The sequence below is a fragment of the Coregonus lavaretus genome, assembly GCF_964263955.1.
Source record: "Coregonus lavaretus genome assembly, chromosome: 21".
NCBI classification, from domain to species: Eukaryota; Metazoa; Chordata; class Actinopteri; order Salmoniformes; family Salmonidae; genus Coregonus; species Coregonus lavaretus.
This window is the reverse complement of record NC_140008.1, coordinates 7,875,650-7,900,266: the sequence shown is the minus strand read 5'-3', so window position 1 is coordinate 7,900,266 and position 24,617 is coordinate 7,875,650. Positions and strand designations below refer to the sequence as shown.

The 24,617-nt window shown below is 42.6% G+C and overlaps 1 protein-coding gene and 1 pseudogene across 2 annotated transcripts; both read left to right on the top strand.

The window, feature by feature from the left end:
• Positions 1-1,569: 1,569 nt before the first annotated feature.
• LOC311149226 (ubiquinol-cytochrome-c reductase complex assembly factor 6-like) lies at positions 1,570-4,640 on the top strand (annotated as a pseudogene). The gene is made up of 3 exons (XR_014615654.1): positions 1,570-1,665; positions 3,404-3,542; positions 3,730-4,640. The product of XR_014615654.1 is annotated as a ubiquinol-cytochrome-c reductase complex assembly factor 6-like (transcript).
• A 1,888-nt stretch (positions 4,641-6,528) lies between these two features.
• On the top strand, positions 6,529-24,190 carry LOC311149222 (sorting and assembly machinery component 50 homolog A). The gene is made up of 15 exons (XM_084186308.1): positions 6,529-6,700; positions 13,359-13,469; positions 13,587-13,688; positions 15,197-15,284; positions 15,420-15,526; positions 15,971-16,101; positions 18,605-18,692; positions 18,913-19,041; positions 19,510-19,581; positions 19,708-19,794; positions 20,440-20,510; positions 22,399-22,466; positions 22,568-22,714; positions 23,059-23,200; positions 23,497-24,190. Exons 1-15 carry the CDS (start codon positions 6,680-6,682, stop codon positions 23,540-23,542), a joined length of 1,410 nt encoding a protein of 469 aa, XP_084042434.1. The 5' UTR covers positions 6,529-6,679; the 3' UTR covers positions 23,543-24,190.
• The last annotated feature ends 427 nt before the right edge of the window (positions 24,191-24,617 follow it).

Here is a 24,617-nt window from a genome sequence, read left to right as displayed (position 1 = left end):
GGGTAATTCCTGATTCTACCTGGATTATGTTGGAGAGGGTTTCATTAAAGAAAACCCTCTGTGTTCTGTTAGACAAGTAACTCTTTATCCACAATAAAGCATGGGGTGTAAAGCCATAACACTTACATTTTTCCAGCAGCAGATTATGATCGATAATGTCCAAAGCCACAATGAAGTCTAACAAAACAGCCCCCACAATCGTTTTTTATCATCAATTTCTCTCAGCCAATCATCAGTCATTTGTGTAAGTTCTGTGCTTGTTGAATGTCCTTCCCTATAAGCGTGCTGAAAGTCTGTTGTCAATTTGTTTACTGTAAAATAGCACTGTATCTGGTCAAACACCATTTTTTCCAATAGTTTACTAAGGGTTGGTAACAGGCTGATTGGTCGGCTATTTGAGCCAGTAAAGGGGACTTTACTATTCTTGGATAGCGGAATGACTTTTGCTTCCCTCCCGGCCTGAGGGCACACACTTTCTAGTAGGCTTAAATTGAAGATATGGCAAATAAGGGTGTCTCCTGAAGTCCACGATTAGTGCCTTCATTTTGTTGAAGTTGAGGGAGAGGTCATTTTCCTGGCACCACTCTGCCAGGGCCCTCACCTCCTCACTGTAGGCTGTCTTGTTGTTGTTGGTAATCAGGCCTACAACTGTTGTGTCGTCTGCAAACTTGTTGATTGAGTTGGAGACGTGCATGGTCACGCAGTCATGGGTGAACAGGGAGTACAGGAGGGGGCTGAGCATGCACGCTTATGAGGCCCCTGTGTTGAGGATCAGCGTAGCGGAGGTGTTGTTGCCTACTTTCACCACCTGGGGGCGGCCTGTCAGGAAGTTCAGGACCCAGTTGCACAGGGAAGGGTTCAGACACAGGGCCCCAAGCTTGGTCATGAGCTTAGAGGGCACTATGGTGTTGAAGGCTGAGCTGTAGTCAATGAACAGCATTCTGACGTAGGTATTCCTCTTGTCCAGATGGGATAGGGCACTGCGATGGCGATTGTGTCATCCATGGATCTGTTGGGGCGGTGTGCAAATTGTAGTTTGTCTAGGGTGTCGGGTAAGGTGGAGGTGATATGATCGATCCTAAACTAGCCTCTCAAAGCACTTCATGATGACAGAAGTGAGTGCTACGGGTTGATAGTAATTTAGTTCAGTTACCTTCGCTTTCTTGTGTATAGGAATAATGGTGGACATCTTGAAGCAAGTGGGGACAACAGATTGGGATAGGGAGAGATTGAATATGTCCGTAAACACTCCAGCCAGCTGGTCTGCAACATGCTCTGAGGACTTGGCTAGGGATGCCATCTGGGCCAGCAGCCTTGCGAGGGTTAACAAGCTTAAATGTTTTACTCATTCTATGTAGGTTATCTACATCATGTCGGTACATTTGTCATTGTAATACGCGTTGAGCAGAATGAAAAAGTAGTTTAAGAATTTCACCAATAGCTAGAAAATCCATCTCTCGAAAATGGAACGATAGGTGGCGGTAGCGCGCCAATAATGTTACCCACACCGGTAACATAGCTAACGTTCTAAAGAAGAAGAAAGGTTGTTTGTAGAGCTGTTGGCTAGCTAAGTGAACTGCTAGTGTGCTTCAATGATGAATAGATTTCTGTTGGAAAACAACACTTCTTCAAACTCGCCGTTTGTCTTTCTCAGAATAGAGCAAGGTAATGTTAGTAGCTGAGTGAATGTGTTTATTGTCGGTGTTTTGACTATGGAGCAAAGACAAAAGAGATACTATATTAGCTAGCTAAATATGCTAAGTGATAACGTTAGCTAGCTAGCTAAGGATTGCGATATGGGATATAGCTAAGCGTTCAGGTACACTACATGACCAAATGTATGTGGACACCTGCTCATCGAACATCTCATTACAAAATCATGGGCATTAATATGGAGTTGGTCCCCCCTTTGCTGCTATAATAGCCTCCACTTTTCTGGGAAGGCTTTCCACTAGATGTTGGAACATTGCTGCGGGGACTTGCTTCCATTCAGCCACAAGAGCATTAGTGAGGTCGGGCACTGATGTTGGGCGATTAGGCCTGGCTCGCAGTCTGCGTTCTAATTCATCCCAAAGGTGTTCGATGGGGTTGAGGTCAGTGCTCTGTGCAGGCCAGTCAAGTTCTTCCACACCGATCTCGACAAAACATTTATGTATGGACCTCGCTTTGTGCATGGGGGCATTGTCATGCTGAAACAGGAAAGGGCCTTCCCCAAACTGTTGTCACAAAGTTGGAAGCACAGAATCATCTAGAATGTCATTGTATGCTGTAGCGTTAAGTTTTCCCTTCACTGGAACTAAGGGGCCAAGCCCAAACCATGAAAAACAGCCCCAGACCATTATTCCTCCTCTACCACCAAACTTTACAGTTGGCACTATGCCTTCGGACAGGTAGCGTTCTCCTGGCATCCACCAAACCCGGATTTGTTTGTCGGACTGCCAGATGGTTAACCGTGATTCATCACACCAGAGAACGCGTTTTCACTGATCCAGAGTCCAATGGAGGCGAGCTTTACACTACTCCAGCCGACGCTTGGCATTACGCATGGTGATCTTAGGCTTGTGTGCGGCTGCTCGGCCATGGAAACCCATTTCACGAAGCTCCCGACAAACAGTTCCTGTGCTGACGTTACTTCCAGAGGCAGTTTTTAACTCGGTAGTGAGTGTTGCAACAATTTTTACGCGTTAAGCGCTTCAGCAGTCGGCGGTCCCGTTCTGTGAGCTTGTGTGGCCTACCACTTCACAGCTGAGCCGTTGTTGCTCATAGACGTTTCCACTTCACAATAACAGCACTTACAGTTGACCGAGGCAGCTCTAGCAGGACAGAATTTTGACGAACTGACTTGTTGGAAAGGTGGCATCCTATGACTATGCCACGTTGAAAGTCACTGAGGTCTTCAGTATGGGCCATTCTACTGACAATCTTTGTCTATGGAGATTGCATAGCTGTGTGCTCGATTTCATACACCTGTCAGCAACGGGTGTGGCTGAAATCGCAGAATCCACTAATTTGAAGCCTGTCTCCACATACTTTTGTGTATATATAGTATATATGGGATATAGCTAAGGGTTGATATATATGAAATGTAGGAGACATAGAAGCGGTGTATCAGTATGACAATGGATCCCTAAAGATGTGCCGTGTAATGTCAGAAAGTCTGGGTTTAACATGCAACCTGTGTTTCCAGTGGCTGTGATTGTGGAAGGTTATGAATGTGAGCATTACAACACTAGTACAACCCCTTAGCATGTTGTGGATATAAGACTGGTTAGTTAGATAAGGGAGAGGTTGGGTAAAGGTATAGGGTTAGCACACCGTCCACCCATGCCGAACTATTCAAAATCTGCCATTTTTAATGCTAATGTTTAACGACTACATCACTGTCCGTCTCTCTCCTGTATAGGTAACTGATTGGTCCTCTCGGCTGATGTGAAGATGCCTGCGGGTGTGTCTTGGCCTCGGTACCTGCGGATGTTTGGTGCCAGTGTACTATCCATGTTCGCGGAGCAGAGGTTGTCCATCAGTACTACAGACCCGATCTGGTAAGTATGGGAACAACCACCTATCCGTCCCCATGTGCTTTTTCATTATATGACCACATCTATCGTAAAAATGAAAGGTCCACATTGTTTTGCATACTTGTTGATAAGATCATACATGTAAATGTATTGCTTGAAATGTTGCTGATACTCCAATGTAATGCATACACATTTTATTTCCCTTTGCCAGACAATTCCAGAAATCCCTCCCAAACCTGGCGAGTTGAGGACAGAACTGCTGGGATTTAAAGGCAGAGAAGAGGCTGCCACGGCTGAACAGAAACAGTGACCCTTTCAGCAGACTTTTTTTTTGTACAGTATCTTACTCCAGAGCAATCCGTGTACATATTGTACATGCTTAAAGCCCAACAAAGAGAAAATAGGATGTGCATGTGCGTATGTATCACATATGTAATGTCATGGACATCCAGTGCATTCGGAAAGTATTCAGTAAAGGGTCTGAATACTTATGTAAATGTCATATTTCAGTTTTTTTATTTTTAATACATTTGCTAAAATTTCTAAAAACCTGTTTTTGCTTTGTCATTATGGGGTATTGTGTGTAGATTGATGAGGGGGGGGGGGGAAACAATTGAATCAATTTTAGAATAAGGCTGTAACGTAACAAAATGTGGAAAAAGTCAAGGGCTCTGAATACTTTCCAAATGCACTGTATGTAATGACATGGACAGATGGTGTAAATGTACCTGAGTCAATTCTATTCAAAGTTGGCTGGTTGGAGCATGTGTGTTGTACAGGCAGCTGAATTCTGATATTTGTCCACTAATTGCTAATCAGCTCTTTTGCCAGTAATTGGGCTGCCTGTGTAAATGCAGATCACTTATGAGGTGTTGAATATAGGACTACTTTGCAGAGTAGGCGCCCCTTTACTGTACTTGATGTGAGAGCCATAACAAAGGGATCTCCAGTTTTGACCATGTCTTCTGATGGATCACTCAGGCCTCCTACCTTGCTACATGTTCTGTGAATTATGTCAGATGTAGATACAGCACAGACTTGTATGAGTTTGACAGAAACTGTATGTATGTAAATGTTCAGTGGGTTTTTAAATCAGCAGATGTTAATAAATGTTTTATTGTGTTTTTAAAATACTTTTTAGTCGGGTCCACACACAAGAATTCTGAGAAAGGGCATCTTTCACAAAATATATTTCAAAATGTGAGTTTCATTATTTATTAATAAAAAATCAACACAGATGATTCTGATCATCGTCATTCTGATTAGAGCACAAGAAGATCAGCTCCCAGATGATAGAAATATCCTAGACCGCTAGCTAAATATAATTTTGACATGGCAGGTATGTCGATGTCAAGAGAGCGAGAGGCTGCAGATTATCTTAGAAAACACAAAATTGTAGAACTCGTGGAAAATTGAACAAGCATGCTCTTCTTTTACAGACCAGGTTAGACTTATTTTTAATTATTTGTTAACATTTTCTTCCCATCTTTGGTGATTTAAGTAATAAAAAAATGTAAGCCAGCCTGCTGCTGCTAACTAATTGCCCGGACTGCTTGACTGACTACGGCAGAAGAGCGAGACTTCAAAACAAAACACACTCATCACTAGCATCCTCTTTGGCAACATTAGTCAATGAATTCACCCCCCAAATAATGTTTTTTCTATCACCTTCTGGTGTTTCATACTCTTATACTGCAGTGTTGTTTTTCACCCAGGATCTACTAGTTTGCAAAATAGAAGGGTTCATGCATATGAGTATGGCATAGCCTAGCAGGGCAGGCTAACCTTTGTGGAATATTGACACGACATACACATTTTCCCCATCCTCTGTGCTGTTTCTATTACAGAGACCAAGATAGTTATTGATCAAACAGCTTGAACAGCGAAGAATGTCCAAAATGCGGTCACTGGATTGCCCAAGGCTGTTCAATTACACAAGTGTGGATGGATTTTGGAATCTTGGACCTTACCAAACAAGGGCACATCACTTTTGTTTAGTACATGGAGGGGGAGTCACAGAAATTGTCAATTTGATCAATTGCAAGGCAATGGCCCAGAACCCATTTGGAGGGGATGTGACAGTGGGACACCTACCTACTGTATCAGACAAGTGCATCAAAAAGAAGTGGGGACAATGAGATTCATCCAAAGGTTGGGGGGCATACCGATGATTCAGCTCTATATAAGTCTATAAATAATCTCTCGTTGACAGACGCACATAACATATCTGACGCAATTATGCAAGATTTTACTTCTGGGTTTCTGAAATTAGTCACCCCAATGTTCACACCATTTAATCACTCCTGAAGAAACACTCAACATACTATGCATGATTTTGTTTCGCATTATTAACCTCTCAGGGGATAGAGAAGTTTAATGAGTGTCCTGAAGGTGTGGCCAAGGGCAAGATATCGCAGGAAACCTTTAAGAGAGAGGCGTAAAATCTATCTATTTTCAGTCAAACATAAGCCCATTATTTATTAATTGGATTAAATGTTTGTTATTGGGAGATACTGTGTTTTTTCTCATTATTTTACAGGAAGGAGGGCTTACAGAGAAGCTCAGCAACATGTCAAAACAAAATAAAATAAAATAAAATATGATATTTTGTATTTCTTCTCATCACACTGAGTGTGTGGTATTTTGATTGATATGTCTATGATGGCTATATGAACTCTTCATTACTGAAAGTAATGGTGAAATTGGGTTAGTGCTACAGTCAGACGTATGTTGTCTGGACCCAGTATGGTCACATTCCTGAATGCAAGTTGTCTTTGCTTGTCCACAATACATCAATGGGCATGCACCTGTTCGAAAAGTCCTACAAAAATCCAAGTACATGTTATTATATATGATAACTAAGCAAAGCTTCAGTTTTTAAAATATTTATCTCACTGTCTTTCAATAGGTTTTAAGTGCACACTATTGTTTTCTGTTTACAGTAACCAGCTGTTGTCAAAAATGTTAGTTCTGCAATACATTGTGAAACGTTGACATCTTGAATACACCCGGGATGAATCAGGGGGCGTGGTTTTGGTGGTGTCATGGCTTCCGTCGTCCACGAAGCTACATCTCTTTTGAGGCGACTGTGAATTAAATGTCCCTTAATTTCGTAAAATAAACACCAACATTTGAAGGACAATACATTCAAGACTTTAATCATGGGCACCGTCCACGCGAGGGTAAGGATAACTGCTCAAAATGCAAAGGATGAAAGTATGACCTCTGAGTACAGTAGCCAATAGCTAGCTTAGTATAGCTAGCTAGCTGTCACGCACAGCGAAAGGGGCCCAGTTGGACAGCTTGCCAACTATGGAAAGTCCAGATACATGAACTGTCTTTGTCAGTAAGAGAAGGAAATTAACGTTTTCATAGTTGCAACAACAGCATTGGTGAACGTTGCTCGTGCAACGTGCGCCCTACACATTCACCTGATCTTAAGTAGCGATCATATGCATGGGGTAGCCCTTGATCATGACTCTCAGTTCCTATACATTACATTGGGCGAAGACGTCTTCTGTATGGGGTAGTTTTGTTAATATCAGATTTCAAAAATAAATAAATGAAATCACCTTTATTTAACCAGGTAAGCCAGTTGAGAACAAGTTCTCATTTACAACTGCGACCTTCAATCACCTGAAGCATGCGCAGAACCATGTAAACGCGTGCATGAGCTCGGCAAGTATGCATGCATCTCGTGCGTGCATTTTTTTTATCTTGTGTGCATGCTTCTGAACACACTACCAGCGCTTTGAAAACTTGATGTAATTACTTTCCTGTGGATATATTTTCTCACATTCCTACCGCCAAAAGGACCAACCGCACGGACAACCGGTAAAGTGCGTTAAAATATAATTGAGAGGAAATTTCTGCCTAATTGAGAGGAAATTTCAATGCAATTCAACGTCGGGTTGCCAGGCAACTATCTAGCATGCTTCCAACACCTGCGTGTAAGCATAACTCGGGAAGTGTAGGTTCGTTGGATGGAGGCACCCATAGTTGTATTAGTAAGTATATATTTTATATTTGAAGGCTTCTTTCTCGCTGATGAAAGATAAGGGCCATATCACAAGCGATGATTATTGACCTAAACGCTAAAACACAGTGTCGGGATTGTAGTTCACATGAGGCAGTAGCGGGCAAAGCTAGTGGCTGAGAACGGTAGGGAGAAGGCAGAATGCCGCCTAGAGTTCGAGAGCTAATGCATGGGCGTGCATCATCAAATCAAAAAAATCTAATCTAATTTTAGTCTTCACATGCTTCGTAAACAACAGGTGTGGACTAACAGTGAAACGCTTACTTAAGGGGCCTTCCCAACAACACAGAGAGGAAGAAAATAGAAAAATAATAAAGTAAAATACATAATATTATAAACTGGGTGGTTCAAACCCTGAATGCTGATTGGCTGAAAGCCGTGGTATATTTAAGCAATAAGGCCCGAGGGGGTGTGTTATATGGCCAATATACCCCAGTTAAGGGCTGTGTCCAGGCACTCCAAGTTGTGATTAAGAACAGCCCTTAGCCGTGGTATATTGGCCATATACCACACCCCCTTGGGCCTTATTGCTTAAATAGATAAACAATTAGTAACGATAATTTGGCTATATACAAGGGGTACCAGTACCGAGTCGATGTGCAGGGGTACGAGGTAGTTGAGGTAGATATAACTAGGAATAAAGTGACAGCTAGTAAACAGTATTAGCAGCTTATGTGATGAGTCAAAGAAGTTAGTGAAAGAAGGGTCAATGCAGATAGTCCTGGACTCGGGTAGCTATTTGGTTAACTATTTAACTAACTATTTAGCAGTCTTATGGCTTGGGGGTAGAAGCTGTTCAAGTTCCAGACTTGGTGCATCGGTACCGCTTGCCGTGCGATAGCAGAGAGAACAGTCTATAACTTGGGTGGCTGGAGTCTATGCGCTTGCCCATAGACCAGTGGTCACCAACCGGTCGATCGACTGGTCGATCTCGAAGGCATTCCTACTGGATCAGCAAACATTTCTGTAAAAAACCCAAAGATAAAGCCTTGCGTTCCTATTTATTAAAATTAGATTTGCGCTGTTGGCGGTAGGTGCACTTGATTCAGCAGCCCTAGCCGCGGGAAGGCAGTGTTCCCATTTTTCACAATTTCATGTGTCTGAAGGTAGAACTCCACCTACCCGGCAGGCCCAGAGAGCATATCAAGTTCACCTATAGGCCTACCATTGGCCAGTTGGATAACGCGGGTCACGGTGTCTGCAGTTTCCTACATTTGACATTTACATTTTAGTCATTTAGCAGACGCTCTTATCCAGAGCGACTTACAGTTAGTGAATGCATACATGTTTTTTTGTTTTTTTCATACTGACCCCCCGTGGGAAACAAACCCACATCCCTGCCGGCCAAACCCTCCCCTACCTTGGATGACGCTGGACCAATTGTGCGCCGCCCATGGGTCTCCCGGTCGTGGCCGGCTGCGACAGAGCCTGGACTCGAACCAGGATCTCTAGTGGCACAGCTAGCACTGCGATGCAGTGCCTTAGACCACTGCGCCACTGGGAGTCATTTCCTCAAGCCATAGACTGTAAAAAGAAGCCTAGAACGCACAGCAAAGTTGAAACTGTGAGATTTCAATTTTTTTTAAACTATGACTAGAGAGAGACTCAACAAATACAGCAAAGAGATTGTGTTTTTATGAGTAAGTTCATGTTTAAGTTGTTATTCAGCACTGTAAAACACTTTGTTGAACACTTTTATAAGCCATAAAATGCAAGTTCTCCCTACTTCCACTCACACTACAACCAGCACTGCAGCTGCAATGAATGAGTATAGCAAAGTGTTCCGATAAGCTTGCCTTATTATTAGTGGCTTGTCTTTTTTAATATCGAGGAATATTTAACTTTCTCTGGTCATAGGAGTAACAACATGAATTGGTGCATGAGGCAGAAATAATGCAGTGCGACTTAAGTTTTCGCCATCAGCTGGAAGACTGTGTCCCCTTTTCTCAGGGGAGGGAGGGAGAGGGGAGAGACGGTGAGATGCAGCCTTACCGCTGCGCCCTCCCTCCCCTCGGACTGGCCATCAGATGCAGGCCATCAGTCCAGTAAAAAAAAAAAGCAAATTATTCTGCTCAATCAGCTGTGCCTCACAAGTAAAACAATAAATGATCTATTACCAGTATGATCATATATCTGCATTTTAAAATATAATTTCAAAATAGTCTAAGAACAACATTGGCAAGGCAATTCAAGTATAGCCAATGTGTTGGGCCTATGTATAATGTATTGGGTCTAAAGCCTACTGCATCAACTTCATTGCTACAGAACTGTTTTTAATTGGTTAATGTTGCATAGGCTTACGTATTTTAAATGTAAGCGGTAGATCTCGGCTTGCGTTTAGACTCAGAAAAGGTTGGTGACCACTGCCATGCGCTATGTTATCGCCCCCAGCGTACAAAACAAAGCATTTTGGCTTCTATAACAATAAGACACTTGAAAATAGACTTCGGCTATTGGCCCAGATCATTTGAGAGAGAGAGAATAAAACTACATTTTCTGAGCAGATATTTTGCGCTGCTTTGGTGAGACTCTTAGCTGTCTACATTTCTCTTGCTTTGTGTAAATATATATTTTTAAATAGACTATAGCAAATATGAATATAGACAATTTACTCAGAATGTCAACCATGCACTGCCCTGCTGTGTGCTTCCTGATCCAATTCTGATCCGAGTAATTGTTTGATTTTGTAATCTTTGTGTGATTTTAATTTTTTTACTTGTCCATTTGTACAACTGAAATCTATATTCTGCTTGTCTGGCAACATTTTTTTTTACTTGCCTGAGCAAGCCTTAATGTCGAGCCCTGTCCAGGATCCAGTTGCAGAGGGAGGTGTTCAGTCCCAGGGTCCTTTAGCTTAGTGATGAGCTTGGAGGGCACTATGGTGTTGAACACTGAGCTGTAGTCAATTAACAGCATTCTCACATAGGTGTTCCTTTTGTCAGAGTGGAAAAGGACAGTGTGGAGTGCAATAGTGATTGATTCATCTGTGGATCTGTTGGGACGGTATGTGAATTGGAGTAGGTCTAGGGTATCTGAGATGGTGGTGTTGATATGAGCCATAACCAGCCTTTCAGGCTACTGTGCGATAGTCATTTAGACAGGTTACCTTGGCGTTCTTGGGCACAGGGACTATGGTGGTCTGCATGAAACATCTAGGTATCACAGACTGGGTCAGGGAGAGGTTGAAAATGTCAGTGAAGACACTTGCAAGTTGGTCAGCGCATGCTCAGAGTATGCCTCCTGGTAATCAGTCTGGGCCTGCAGCCTTGTGAATGTTAACCTGTTTTAAAGGTTTTACTCACATCGTCCGCAACAGCTGGTGCTCTCACGCATGGTTCAGTGTTGCTTGCTTCGAAGCGAGATTTACATTTTAGTCATTATCCAGAGCGACTTACAGTAATGAGTGCATACATTTTCGTACTTGTCCCCCGTGGGAATCGAACCTACAACCCTGGCGTTGCAAGCACCATGCTCTACCAACTGAGCCACACAGGACTCAGTACGGAAGGCATTTAGCTCGTCTGATAGGCTCGCTTCACTGGGAAGCTCGCAGCTGGGTTTCTCTTTGTAATCCTTGATAGTTTGCAAGCCCTGCCACATCCGACAAGCATCAGAGCCGGTGTGGTAGGATTCAATCTTAGTCCTGTATTGACGCTTTGCCTGTTTCGTGGTTCGTCAGAGGGCGTAGAGGGATTTCTTACAAGCGTCCAGGTTAGAGTCCCGCTCCTTGAAAGCGGCAGCTCTAGCCGTTAGCTCAGTGCATATGTTGCCTGTAATCCATCATGGCTTCTGGTTGGGATATGTACGTACAGTCACTGTGGGGACGACGTCGTCGATGCACTTATTAATGAAGCCAGTGACTGATGTGGTAAACTCCTCAATGCCATCGGATGAGTCCCAGAACATATTCCAGTCTGTGATAGCGAAACAGTCCTGTAGCTTACCATCCGCTTCATCGGACCACTTCCGTATTGAGCGCAGCACTGGTACTTCTTGTTTTGAGTTTTCAGATTTTCCAAATGGAGGGTGATGGAGAGCTTTGTATGTGTCTCTGTGTGTGGAATAAAGGTGATCTAGAGTTTATTTTTTCCACCTGGTGACATGCTGGTAGAAATTACACTAACAAAAATAAACGCAACATGCAAGAATTACAGTTCAAAAGGAAATCAGTGAATTTAAATAAATTCATTAGGCCTTAATCTATGGATTTCACATGACTGGGAATACAGATATGCATCTGTTGGTCACAGATGCCTTAAAAAAAGGTAGGTTCACAACATTGACATCGAACTGCTCGCCCGGTACAGTTGAAACTGGGATTCATCCGTAAAGAGCACACTTCTCCAGCGTACCAGTGGCCATCGAAGGTGAGCATTTGCCCACTGAAGTCGGTTATGACGCCAAACTGCAGTCAGGTCAAGACCCTGGTGAGGACGATGAGCCTGCAGATGATCTTTCCTGAGACGGTTTCAGACAGTTTTTGCTTTTCTCAGACGATCCCACAGGTGAAGAGGCCGGATGTGGAGTTCCTGGGCTGGCGTGGTTAGACGTGGTCTGGCCGGTTGGAAGTACTGCCAAATTCTAAAAATGACGTTGGAGGCGGCTTATGGTAGAAAAATGAACATTTAAATTATCTGGCAACAGCTCTGGTGGACATTCCTACAGTCAGCATGCCAATTGCACACTCCTTCAAAACTTGAGACATCTGTGGCATTGTGTTGTGTGACAACTGCACATTTTAGTGGCCTTTTATTGTCCCCAGCACAAGGTGCACCTGTGTAATGGTCATGCTGTTTAATCAGCTTCTTGATATGCCACACCTGTCAGGTGGATGGATTATCTTGGCAAAGGAGAAATTCTCCCTAACAGGGATGTAAAGAAATTTGTGCAGAAATATTTGAGAGAAATAAGCTTTTTGTGCATATGGAACATTTCTGTGATCTTTTATTTCAGTTCATGAAACACTTTATATGTTGCCTTTATATTTTTGTTCAGTGCAGGTAAAACAGATTTCAGTTTTCCTGCATTAAAATCACTGGCCATTAGGATTGCCGTTTCTGGATGAGCATTTTATTTTTTGCTTATGACCCTATACAGCACCTTGAGTGCGGTCTTAGTGCCAGCATCGATTTGTGGTGGTAAAGAAACAGCTACGTAAAATATGGATAAAAACTCTTGGTCTACAGTTTATAATTAGGTATTCTAACTCAGGCGAGCAGAACCTTGAGACTTCCTTAATATTAGAGATTGCGCACCAGCTGTTGTTAACAAAAAGACACACACTATCCCCGTTGAGCTTACCCGACGCTGCCATTCTGTCCTGCCAATGCATAGAAAAACCAGCTAGAATATTATCCATGTCCTTTTTCAGCCAAGTTTCTGAGAAACATAGGATATTACAGTTCTTCAGGTCCCGTTAATAGGATAGTCTCGAACGGAGCTCGTCCAGTTTGTTCTCCAGTGATTGTACATTATGCAATAGAACAGAGGGTAGAGGCGGATTATTTACATTCCTCCGTAGTTTCATCAGGTTACCCGCACGTCTGCCTCTATATCGCAGTCTCTTTCGAGTGTCAGGGATTAGGGCCCGGCCCGAGGTGAGCAGTATGTCCTGCGCCTCCGACTCTTTGAAGTAGAAATCTTCATCCTAATTGAGGTTAGTGTTCGCTGTTCAGATGTCCAGAAGCTCTTTTCGGTCATCGGAAATGATGGCCGGAACATGTTTTTTTTTACAGGTAGCTAGCTTTACAATACAATAAATATCTTGGTAAGTCATTGTATTCATCACTAACTCTGTGTTGCAGAGTCTTGACCCTCTGCCAATGCAGGGACCCGAGTTGGGGGTTCATGCAGATGACATCGAGCAACCAGATATGGAGCAGGAGTCAAAACAAGAGGTTCTTGAAAACAAAGATGTACGGCTCGAGTTGTTTCTTAGTCCATCATCATTTCTGTGTGGTTGAATGTCAAAGTTACCTTTTATTGTTGCCTGTCAATGCTGATTATAACTCCTTCATATGTTTATCCTATAGGTCATAGTCCAGCATGTTCACATAGATGGTCTGGGAAGAACCAAGGAGGATTGCTTAACATACGAGATTGCTGATGTCTTCCGAGCAAGGAACTTGATTGACGTGAGTGAATCTATCAGTACAGTAGGCTACGGACCACTGATTGTAACGTGTGGAGACTGTATGCAGCGTTCACCACAAGCACATGGAGTAGCCAACCAAACACATGGAGTAGCCAACCAAACACATGGAGTAGCCAACCAAACACATGGAGTAGCCAACCAAGCACATGGAGTAGCCAACCAAACAGAAAAAGTAGCCAGCCAGACTCCCTCGGCCTGGGGGGGGTTTAAGATGTTTTCGCAGAACAAGCTCTTTTTTGGTGGTCTCATTCTAATGCTAGATTGTAATTTCAACCAGTAACGATCAGGAAATAATAACACTGATCTACATTTTTCACACTTTTACAGTGTTAGTTTCATCAGCTGTTGTAAAATATTATATAAAACACAGGAACATTTTTATTTTGACTGTACTGGGCCTTTAAAGAATCCTGTAAGAAGTCTGCTGACTTCCATGGGCTTCAAGCTTCCTTTTAAGAGGCATTTTCTGAGCTCTCTGTGATACAGTTATGATTGAATAATGAAGCAGGTGTTAAACATGGGCGTTGCTACACAGAAAGCAGCACTTGACTACTTCATTGTCAACACTTTGATTAAATCAATAGACCTATATCAATATCTTTGAAAATACCATATAAGTCATTAGCTTTTAAAACTATTCAATCTGTTTTCTTTAATCATATTTTGGACCAGAGTGAGGCTCTCTCCACTTAGCCTACCTGTTGTTCCTGCAGTGAGGAGGATTCACCGTCTTTATCGAATGTTTTCATATTTTATCTGCAGATAATTGCCAAAAAGCCTACCAGTATGCAAATAAGCCAAATGAACAGCTCTCTTACCGATGCGATTCGGTAGGCTACTGACGAGTCACTCACTTTAACGTCACTGTCGGGCAAGTCCTGATTGACTTCATATCAAAAATACAAATGAGATCTTTAGTTGACTTGTCCCGATGCGATACCATGGACATATAACTACATTGTATGATGTGTGAATGGCGAGAATATATGAGATCGACTTTATTCAGTCAGTTCAACACCTTTTCTAAACTAGTAAATCTTGCTGTTCGTCAATCAAAGCACAGTAAATAGCCTATTCGCCACCACTCTGTTGCTACATATGAAATACGCCAGGGTCCAACGTTAACTTTTTTCCTCACTGGCCGGTTGGGCAAAAATCTACTGGCCCGGACATGGTGTACTGTAGTTCTTAAATGCATTGTAGATGAACTCGTGGATACCATTTTTATGTCTTTGCGTGCAGTTTGAATGAAGTTGCTAACTAGCGCAATTGCTAACTAGACTGGAAGTCTATGGGTATCTGCTAACGCTAGTTAGCAATTGAAAAGTAGCCTAGTTAATTTAAGTGAAGAAAAAGTACCTGGCTGAAAAGGAGTCTGTAATTGGCTGTATAGCCAACAGGGCCGGAGCTAGTGGAAAACACTGTGTATGGAGATTGTGTGGAGACTGTAGCAAAAGTATAACTTATTTTGTTTACTGTTCGTTTTAGGTCATGAAAAAAGCCCACGAAGCCAGACAGAAGCTCCTACGTCTTGGTATCTTCAGACAAGTGGAGGTTGTCATCGATACCTCACAAGGTACTGTGGTTAGAAAGGTGATCCGTTCTCAATCTGAACAGTATCTGTCCAAAGTTTTGCATATTACTTTAGAAAATAATAAAGTGAATGGAAAAGTGGGTAAAACACTCCAACAAAACAACCACTTCCTTTCAGGAGTGGATGCTCTGCCTAACGGACTGGATGTAACGTTTGAAGTGACTGAGCTGAGACGCATGACTGGCAGCTATAACACCATGGTTGGAAATAACGAAGGTAGCATGGTGAGAACTCCTGAGTGATGGGCTCTATCTGAAATCATCTGACTGCGTTTCTCATCTCCTTATCTCCTTCTAAACTGTATTGGATGAGAAGGTCCAAGGTCCCGCCCCTTGGACCAGTGTTTCCCAAACACGTTTTGGTTTTTAACCTAGCACTACACAGCTGATTCAAATTATCAGATAATCATCAAGCTTTTAATTATTTGAGTCAGCTGTGTAGTGCTTGGGCAAAAAACAAGACCTTCACCCCTTGGGGTCCCAAGGACGGAGTCTGGGAAACACTGCTGCTTGCACCAATGTGTTTTGAGAAGAAAGTGAGGAGAGAAGAAATTAGGAATCGAGGACAGATCAATTTATAAAGATCTATGGTGGTGATTACACACGCTTTTGAGGTACCATCAGCCGCTGTGGTCAGGTTTTGACTAGTTTGCATCCCTCCTACTGTAGGTTCTTGGTCTGAAGCTGCCCAATATTTTCGGTCGTGCAGAAAAGCTTACGTTCCAGTTCTCCTACGGCACCAAAGAGACTTCCTATGGGCTGTCGTTCTTCAAGCCTCAACCTGGCCGCTTTGAACGCAAGTATGAGACAATAAAAACCTACTACTTCTATGACGAGCAATGCTATAAATACACTGATTTACGATTTAAAGATTATAAATACATTTTATTAAAGATTTACGATTAAAGATGCTACACATAGGATTATTATATTTTTGTTTTGCATTGTAATTTAAATATAATATACAGTGCTACAGATTTGAGTCACTGCAATTACAATTGTTTCCCCCAATGTATCCTTCTATTAAATTACATTCTTACTATGTATTGTATGTTTGGGAAGATGTAATGCTTTTATAAATGTTTGCAACTCATTAATAAATGTCCAGAAGGTTTCCGCTTTCTTTAAAGGTATCCGCAGCAGTTATAAATGTTGGTAACTCAGTTATACATGTTCATAGGTCTGTCACTTTAAAATAAGGTATACTTTTAGCAGTTTCACATGTGGGTAAATCATTTATAGATTATTTGAGTTCACTCAGAGCTTAGACATATAGTGCCTTCGGAAAGTATTCAGACCCCTTGACTTTTCCCACATTTTATTACGTTACAGCCTTATTCTAAAATGGATTAAATTGTTTCCCCCCTCATCAATCTACACACAATACCCCATAATGACAAAGCGAAAACAGAAATACCTTATTTACATAAGTAATCAGACCCTTTGCTATGATACTCGAAATTGAGCTCAGGTGCATCCTGTTTTCATTGATCATCCTTGAGATGTTTCTACAACTTGATTGGAGTCCACCTGTGGTAAATTCAATTCATTGGACATGATTTGGAAAGGCACACACCTGTTTATATAAGGTCACACAGTTGACAGTGCAAGTCAGAGCAAAAACCAATCCATGAGGTCAAAGGAATTGGCCGTAAAACTCCAAGACAGGATTGTGTCGGGGCACAGATCTGGGGAAGGGTACCAAAAAATTTCTGCAGCATTGAAGGTCCCCAAGAACACAGTGTCCTCCATCATTCTTAAATGGAAGAAGTTTGGAACCACCAAGACTCTTCCTAGAGCTGGCCGCCCGGCCAAACTGAGCAATCGGGGGAGAAGGGCCTTGGTCAGGGATGTGACCAAGAACCCGGTGGTCACTCTGACAGAGCTCCAGAGTTCCTCTGTGGAGATGGGAGAACCTTCCAGAAGGACAACCATCTCTCCAGCAATCAGGCCTTTATGGTAGAGTGGCCAGACGGAAGCCACTCTTCAATAAAAGGTACATGACAGCCTGCTTGAAGTTTGCCAAAAGGCACCTAAAATATTCTCTAGTCTTATGAAATCAAGATTGAACTCTTTGGCCTGAAAGCCAAGCGTCACATCTGGAGGAAACATGGCACCATCCCTACGGTGAAGCATGGTGGTGGCAGCATCATGCTGTGAGGATGTTTTTCAGCGGCAGGGACTGGGAGACTAGTCAGCATCGAGGGAAAGATGAACAGAGCAAAGTACAGAGAGATCCTTGATGAAAACCTGCTCAGGACCTCAGACTGGGGCGAAGGTTCACCTTCCAACAGGACAACGATCCTAAGCACACAGCCAAGACAACGCAGGAGTGGCTTCGGGACAAGTCTCTGAATGTCCTTGAGTGGCCCAGCCAGAGCCTGGACTTGAACCCGATCGAACATCTCTGGAGAGACCTGAAAATAGCTTTGTAGAAACGCTCCCCATCCAACCTGACAGAGCTTGAGAGGATCTGCAGAGAAGAATGGGAGAAACTCCCCAAATACAGGTGTGCCAAGCTTGTAGCGTCTTACCCAAGAAGACTTGATTCTGTAATCGCTGCCAAAGGTCCTTCAACAAGGTACTGAGTAAAGGGTCTGAATACTTATGTAAATGTGATATCAGTTTTTTATTTTTAATAAATTAGCAAACATTTCTAAAAACCTGTTTTTGCTTTGTCGTTATGGGGTATTGTGTGTAGATTGATGAGGGGGAAAAAACTATTTAATCCATTTTAGAATAAAGATGTAACGTAACAAAATGTGGGAAAAGTCAATGTCTGAATAATTTCTGTATCTGCAGTAATAGTAGAATGATAACGTTTCACAGTATTACTTACCCGCCAGTGTTGTGTTTAGCTTTGATATTCGCCTATTGATTTCTGCCGCCGGAGCGTTATCTGAGGGAAAGTTATTTTTACTTTGTGGCTGTGTTACATTGTGGAAATCGTGTCAAGTGGCCAATGTAGAAATCGCTCTGTCATTTCCTGGTTGCTAGAATTCTACACTGTTAGCTCAATTTCAGTTTAGGGAATCATTGTACCATGTAAATCACTGTGAAATATATTTTCAAAAATAAAAATATATTGTTTTTGAAGCTGGTGGACCAAAACCGAAAGTAAGCGGCTCAAGCACGAGTCTCCGCCATGTTACGGGGAAATGGGTTGTTTTGAATGCAGCCTAGTGCTGTTGCAATTCACCTAGCTTCCACATAGGGGATACATTCTGTGTAGCACCTTTAAGTTGTTAATTCTATAGATCCCTGGGCTCTTTTTTTCTAATTGACTTCCTCTCGCTGTTGCAGTTTCGCTGTTAACTTTTACAAAGTCACAGGCCAGTTTCCATGGAGCTCGCTGAGAGAGACTGATCGTGGCGTCTCCACAGAATTCAGTGTAAAGATAATTTTCCATTCATCTATCGATCTATCATTACTGTAGAGTTGTCATGTGAAATAACAAAAGTGATTGTCTTATTTTTATTGTTGTTATGCTAACTAAGATGAATTGAACTTCTCAGCTATTTTTGACTTAAATTTCATCCTGCTGTGTAATGCTTTTGCAAGTTGTTGATCCTCTCTAGGTTTTTTCCCCTCTCTGTTTTGAATACAAACAGTTCCCTCTCTGGAAGACGAACCACACCCTGAAGTGGGAGGGTGTGTGGCGAGAGTTGGGTTGTCTAGCACGTACCGCCTCGTTCGCAGTCCGGGAGGAGAGCGGCCACTCCCTCAAGTCATCACTCTCGGTACCGGGACTTCAAATCAAATTTATTGGACACATACACATGGGTAGCAGATGTTATTGCGAGTGTAGCGAAATGCTTGTGCTTCTAGTTCCGACAGTGCAGCAATATCTAGCAAGTAATATCTAACAGTTCCACAACAAATATCTAATACACACACATCTAAGTAAAGGAATGGAATAAGAATATATAAATATATGGATGAGCAATGTCATTATCAGAGTGGCATAGGCCAATCCCCCACAAAATCCCCCTTTATTACCAGGGATTAAAACATAATACATGTAGGCCCAAATCCACATGTTGAGATCTGTACACTTCATTTGGGCTTTTGTGTAAATCTTGCATTGATGACGTCAATGGGAAATTTGTGCAGAAACTTGCGCAGGTGGATCTCAAGTTAGGATTCGGCCCACTGAGACACTTGGACTTTTCCTCAACATGTTGCTCTCTTCTCCTTGGCCCTTATAGCATGCCATGGTCATCGACACCAGGAACTCCGCAATCCTTCCCAGGAGGGGAGCCTTGCTGAAGATCAACCAGGTGTGTAGGTTAGGATAACATTACCTGGCCAGTGTTGCATTCAATGGTATTACCCTAATGAAACCATTTCCCAAACCATTTTGAACCAACAATTCATTCACCTGATGCATTGTTGTGGTTTTGCAGGAGTTGGCTGGCTACACGGGAGGAGATGCCAGTTTTCTGAAAGAGGACTTTGAGATCCAGTTTAACAAACGTCTCTTCTGGGACTCGGTGAGAACCTAAATCGTCATATTTATCAAGAAGAAATTTGTGCGAAAACTTTAGTTACACGCATGGATCTCAAGTTGGAACTCAGTCTGAGTATTGAACTGGTGCTAGGCCACCTTTTTATAGTAAACACAAGTTATAACCGTCAATCAATATCATTTATTTATAAAGCCGATGTCACAAAGTGCTTATACAGAAACCCAGCCTAAAACCCCAAACAGCAGGCAATGCAGATGTAGAAGCACGGTGGCTAGAAGGCAGGAACCTAGGAAGAAACCTAGAGGAACCAGGCTCTGAGGGGTGGCCAGTCCTCTTCTGATTGTGCCGGGTGGAGATTATAAAATGACATGGCCATTAAGGCCAGATCGTTCTTCAAGATGTTCAAACGTTCATAGATGACCAGTAGGGTCAAATAATAATCACAGTGGTTGTATAGGGGGCAACAGGTCAGCAACTCAGGAGTAAATGTACCTCAGGCTTTTCATAGCCGAGCATTGAGAGGTCGAGACAGCAGGTACGGTAGAGAGGGAGTGCCTGAGCCTATGTAAACAGCTTGTTGATGGAGGGTTGACAAATGGTTTTGACCAGGTTGGGATAAATGTGGGATAAAAGAGCACATTTGTTGAGACCTCGTCCTCTATCTTCCAGGTCCTGTCTGCATCTCTCTGGGGCGGATGCCTCCTGCCCATTGGAGATAAGCCAACTTGCATTGCTGACAGGTAAGACAATACTTCTCTCTGTTTCACAATACCATCATTGAAAAGCAGGGGTGTCAAACATGGCCCACTAGCCGGCCCGCCATGTTGTCTTTATACAGTATAGTCAGGGGTTAAAGTTCTCCATTACTGCAATGTATTTCCATCATATGGATTCTGGAGAGGTCGTTTTTGAGATCAGTGTAGATCCGCAATAAAAGTCTCTGGTTTGGAGATGGCATGTGTGTTCTACGAAATATATTCCCAAATATTGCATTTTCTTTGTTAAGCTGTGTGCGCTGAACTGACATGCATGATTGTTGATGACATTCCGATGATCAGATGAAGGGAATGAAACGGTCTATAACAGGCTCAACCCAGACAGCTTATATCCTACTGTAGTTGCTGGCAAAGTCATTAAAAGCCTCCACTTCATCACTCAGGTCAGGACTTTCCAGTGCTACTATTTTTGCCATGTAATGTTATTAAAACAAAGAAGTCACAGTGATGCTGAAACGTTGGTAGTTTACCCAATAAATGACTGGGAGTTTATATGTAGTGTGCGACTCTCTTTATTTATTTTAATAGCTTATAGTTTATTCACCATTAGTCGCACCTCTACACTAAATAATGTTCTATGGGTGTGTGCCAGCTCATGCTTTTTATTAAAACAAAATCAGACATCCCCATAGTAGAATAGTTTACCAATTTACCTAGTCGGCTTGTTGTTGTGTGTCCTATGTGAAAAATATTAATCTCCAGGCGCATTCAAGTTGCGATAGGGAGGGAAACATGCATTCTGTCAATGCACAACCATACTTAATGCAATTGCGGGAAAACCTTTTTGAAAGCAGTATCCTTTGTTAAACCAGAGCGGCGTCAGTTTGCTTCCATTTTTATTTTGTTACTCCTTCAAGTGGCATCGTTTAACAGATTCAGTTACAACCGTTACTCCTTCAAGTGGCCTCGTTTAACAGATTCAGTTACAACTGGAGTTTCAAGCACGGTTTAGGAGCAGCTGGAAACAAATCTCAAAGAGGAAAATGGCGTATGACTTACTTTGCAATAGAAACAAAAAAAATCAAAATTTTCAAGTGAATAGTCATTATTTATATATTTATAATAAAATAATAATAACAACAATCATGATGTTGTGTCCAGTGGGGTAAATGCACATGGGCAAACCTCATTCTTCAGCCTATGTCTCCCGAGTGGCGCAGTGGTCCTGGTTCGAATCCAGGCTCTGTCGTAGCCGGCCGCGACCAGGAGACCCCATGGGGCAGCGCACAATTGGCCCAGCGTCGTCCAGGGAGGGAATGGCCGGCAGGGATGTAGCTCAGTTGGTAGAGCATGGCGTTTGCAACGCCAGGGTTGTGGGTTCGATTCCCAGGGGGGGCCAGTATGAAAAATATAATACAAATAATGTATGCACTCACTAACTGTAAGTCACTCTGGATAAGAGCGTCTGCTAAATGACTAAAATGTAAATGTATGTATTTCTAGCCACTATGCTGCATCAGTGGGCTAGAGGTAATAATGATTATTGTTAATAGTACATCTAATAATAGAGCACGGACAGGCTATATGGTACAATATGTAAAAATCATTTAAACGTCATTTTTACCAATATGTTTTTGGGCTCATTTCTGGAGGTGGAAATTTAAGTTTTATGATTTTGGAGTAGGATATCCTCAAGTCACCAGAATTTAGCTTCTCAGTCCTTCTATATAAAAAAGTATCCCAGGTAGGACCCCAGACCCCCTAAACAAGGGGACTGGAATTGGCCAAACTCGCAGTTTAATACATGTACAAAATGATCCTCTTTCCCCAAAAGCAGCATGATGGTGATGTAGCTGAAAGTCTGTTTCTATGGTGTGTTTTTGAATGGGTTTCTACCAATGTGTCTCTTTAGGTTCTACCTCGGTGGTCCTACTAGCGTCAGGGGATTTAGTATGTACAGCATCGGCCCACAGAGTGAAGGTGAGATGTTATCCTCTGTGGGACTGTCCGTTTCAATGAAGTCCGATCTTATGATGGGTAACGTTCTCACATCACGTGTGGTTTTATTGTTGGTATGACAGGTGACTTCCTGGGAGGGGAGGCATATTGGGCTGGAGCCGTCCACCTGTATACTCCGCTGCCCTTCCGTCCAGGCAAAGGGGGCTTTGGAGACCTCTTCAGGACCCACTTCTTCCTCAATGCTGGGAACCTGTGTAACCTCAACTATGGTGGGTGTTTTAAGATGTAATTCACCTCGCAATCAATGATGTGGAAGTGTCAGATGTTCTGGGATGATACCTGAAATACCATCTTAACAAGCTGAATCTATGTTCAAATTCATCGGTATGAAAAATCTGCAGGACTCAATCACAGTTGTATAACAATGAGTGGCATGACTTAGTAATAAGTAGAGAAAATGATATTTCAACAAAATGTTACAGGAATGCTAATCTTATCTGTTTTTAACAGAAACGATTTCAGAACAATCTGACATGGTGGGTGTCGAAATCCGCTTTCTTGTGCTTTTTGAGGTGGAACGACCCCTCAGGCTGTGGTGTTTGCGTTCCTCCAGGTGACGGGCCTCGAGCACACCTGAGGAAGCTGGCAGAGTGTATCCGCTGGTCCTATGGAGCGGGAATCGTGCTGCGGCTTGGAAACATCGCCCGGCTGGAGCTCAACTACTGCATTCCCATGGGCGTCCAGAGCGGAGACAGGTATCCTACTATCTGCCCATCCTGTTATCAAACCATGACGTGATAGTCCATAGCTCAGAAACAATAAATACTATATAGGTCATATAGATGAGCAGTACACTTGTATGCCTGATTCACTGTATAGGGCCAACCCGAACCATACTTTTATTTTCCAGTGTCCTTTTCATAATGGTTTCAGCAACTATGGTGGTTGTGTAAACAGGCCAGCCCAGTACAGATGGATTTTTTGGCTCAGTGTTGTGAAAAGGGTATTGGGTTACTGTTAAGCAATGACACTTTGGTCTTTGTTTGTTTAGGATATGCGACGGGGTCCAGTTTGGAGCCGGAATCCGATTCCTGTGATGTTGTCCTGCTGCATTGAGTTGTGGAACACAGGGGTTTGTTTCATTGGTTTTAGGAAGTGGGAGGTGCTCTATAGGGGTCACTTTCAGCACACCGAAGGCTGCTGGGAATGCAATGGCTACTACAACCAAGCTGATTCAAATAATCAAAGTTTAATGATGAGTTTATTATTTGAATCAGCTGTGTAGTGCTAGGGCAAAAACCAAAACGTGCACCCCTTGGGGTCCCCAGGACCGAGTTTGGGAAATGCTGGTGTAGCCCATTGCTGCTTTGATGACTTATGATTGGCCAACAACAAGCTAGACGTGCCACTCTCGTGACAAGCAAGAGGAGAAGCATAAATTATACAATTTCTCTCTCTACTGCAGCAGTCACGTGTGGATGTGTACGGGTCCTTCAGGACAAGTCAGTAAAGATTACACATACCCTTGACAATCATATCAGATCCGACCCAGACCTGTGACATTTATTTAGAATTCTGGATCCGAACCCTCTCAGGTATTCGGGTACAGGTGGATCTGTGAACACCTCGAGTTGAAACCTAAGAAAGGCAGACATCAGCCATGAGTGCCCTTATCATGAGACAAATGTGTCAATGTGGTCTGTATTATAATGCTCATTAATAAATGATGTTATCCTCTACAGTTATTCAAGTTACACTATGATTTTCTATAGTATTGACTTGCCTTCCAATTGATTTTGCATGGCATGGATTTATGGTTCGTGCATTGAAACACAACATGGATTAAATCATTTTCAGTGGTGTAAAGTAAGTAAGAATACTTTGAGGTACTACTTTTTTTGGGGTCTCTGTACTTTACTATTTAGATTTGACAATGACAACTTTAACTCCACTACAAACCTAAAGACAATATGTACTCTTTACTCCCATACAGTTTCCCTGACACTCAGAAGTACTCGTGTATCATTTCGAATGCTTAGCAGGACAGGAAAATTGTGAAATTCGCGCACTTATCAAGAGAATGCACGGTCATCACTACTGCCTCTGATCTGGCGGACTCACTTCACTAAACACAAATGCTTCTTTGTAAATTATGTTGGAGTGCCCCTGGCT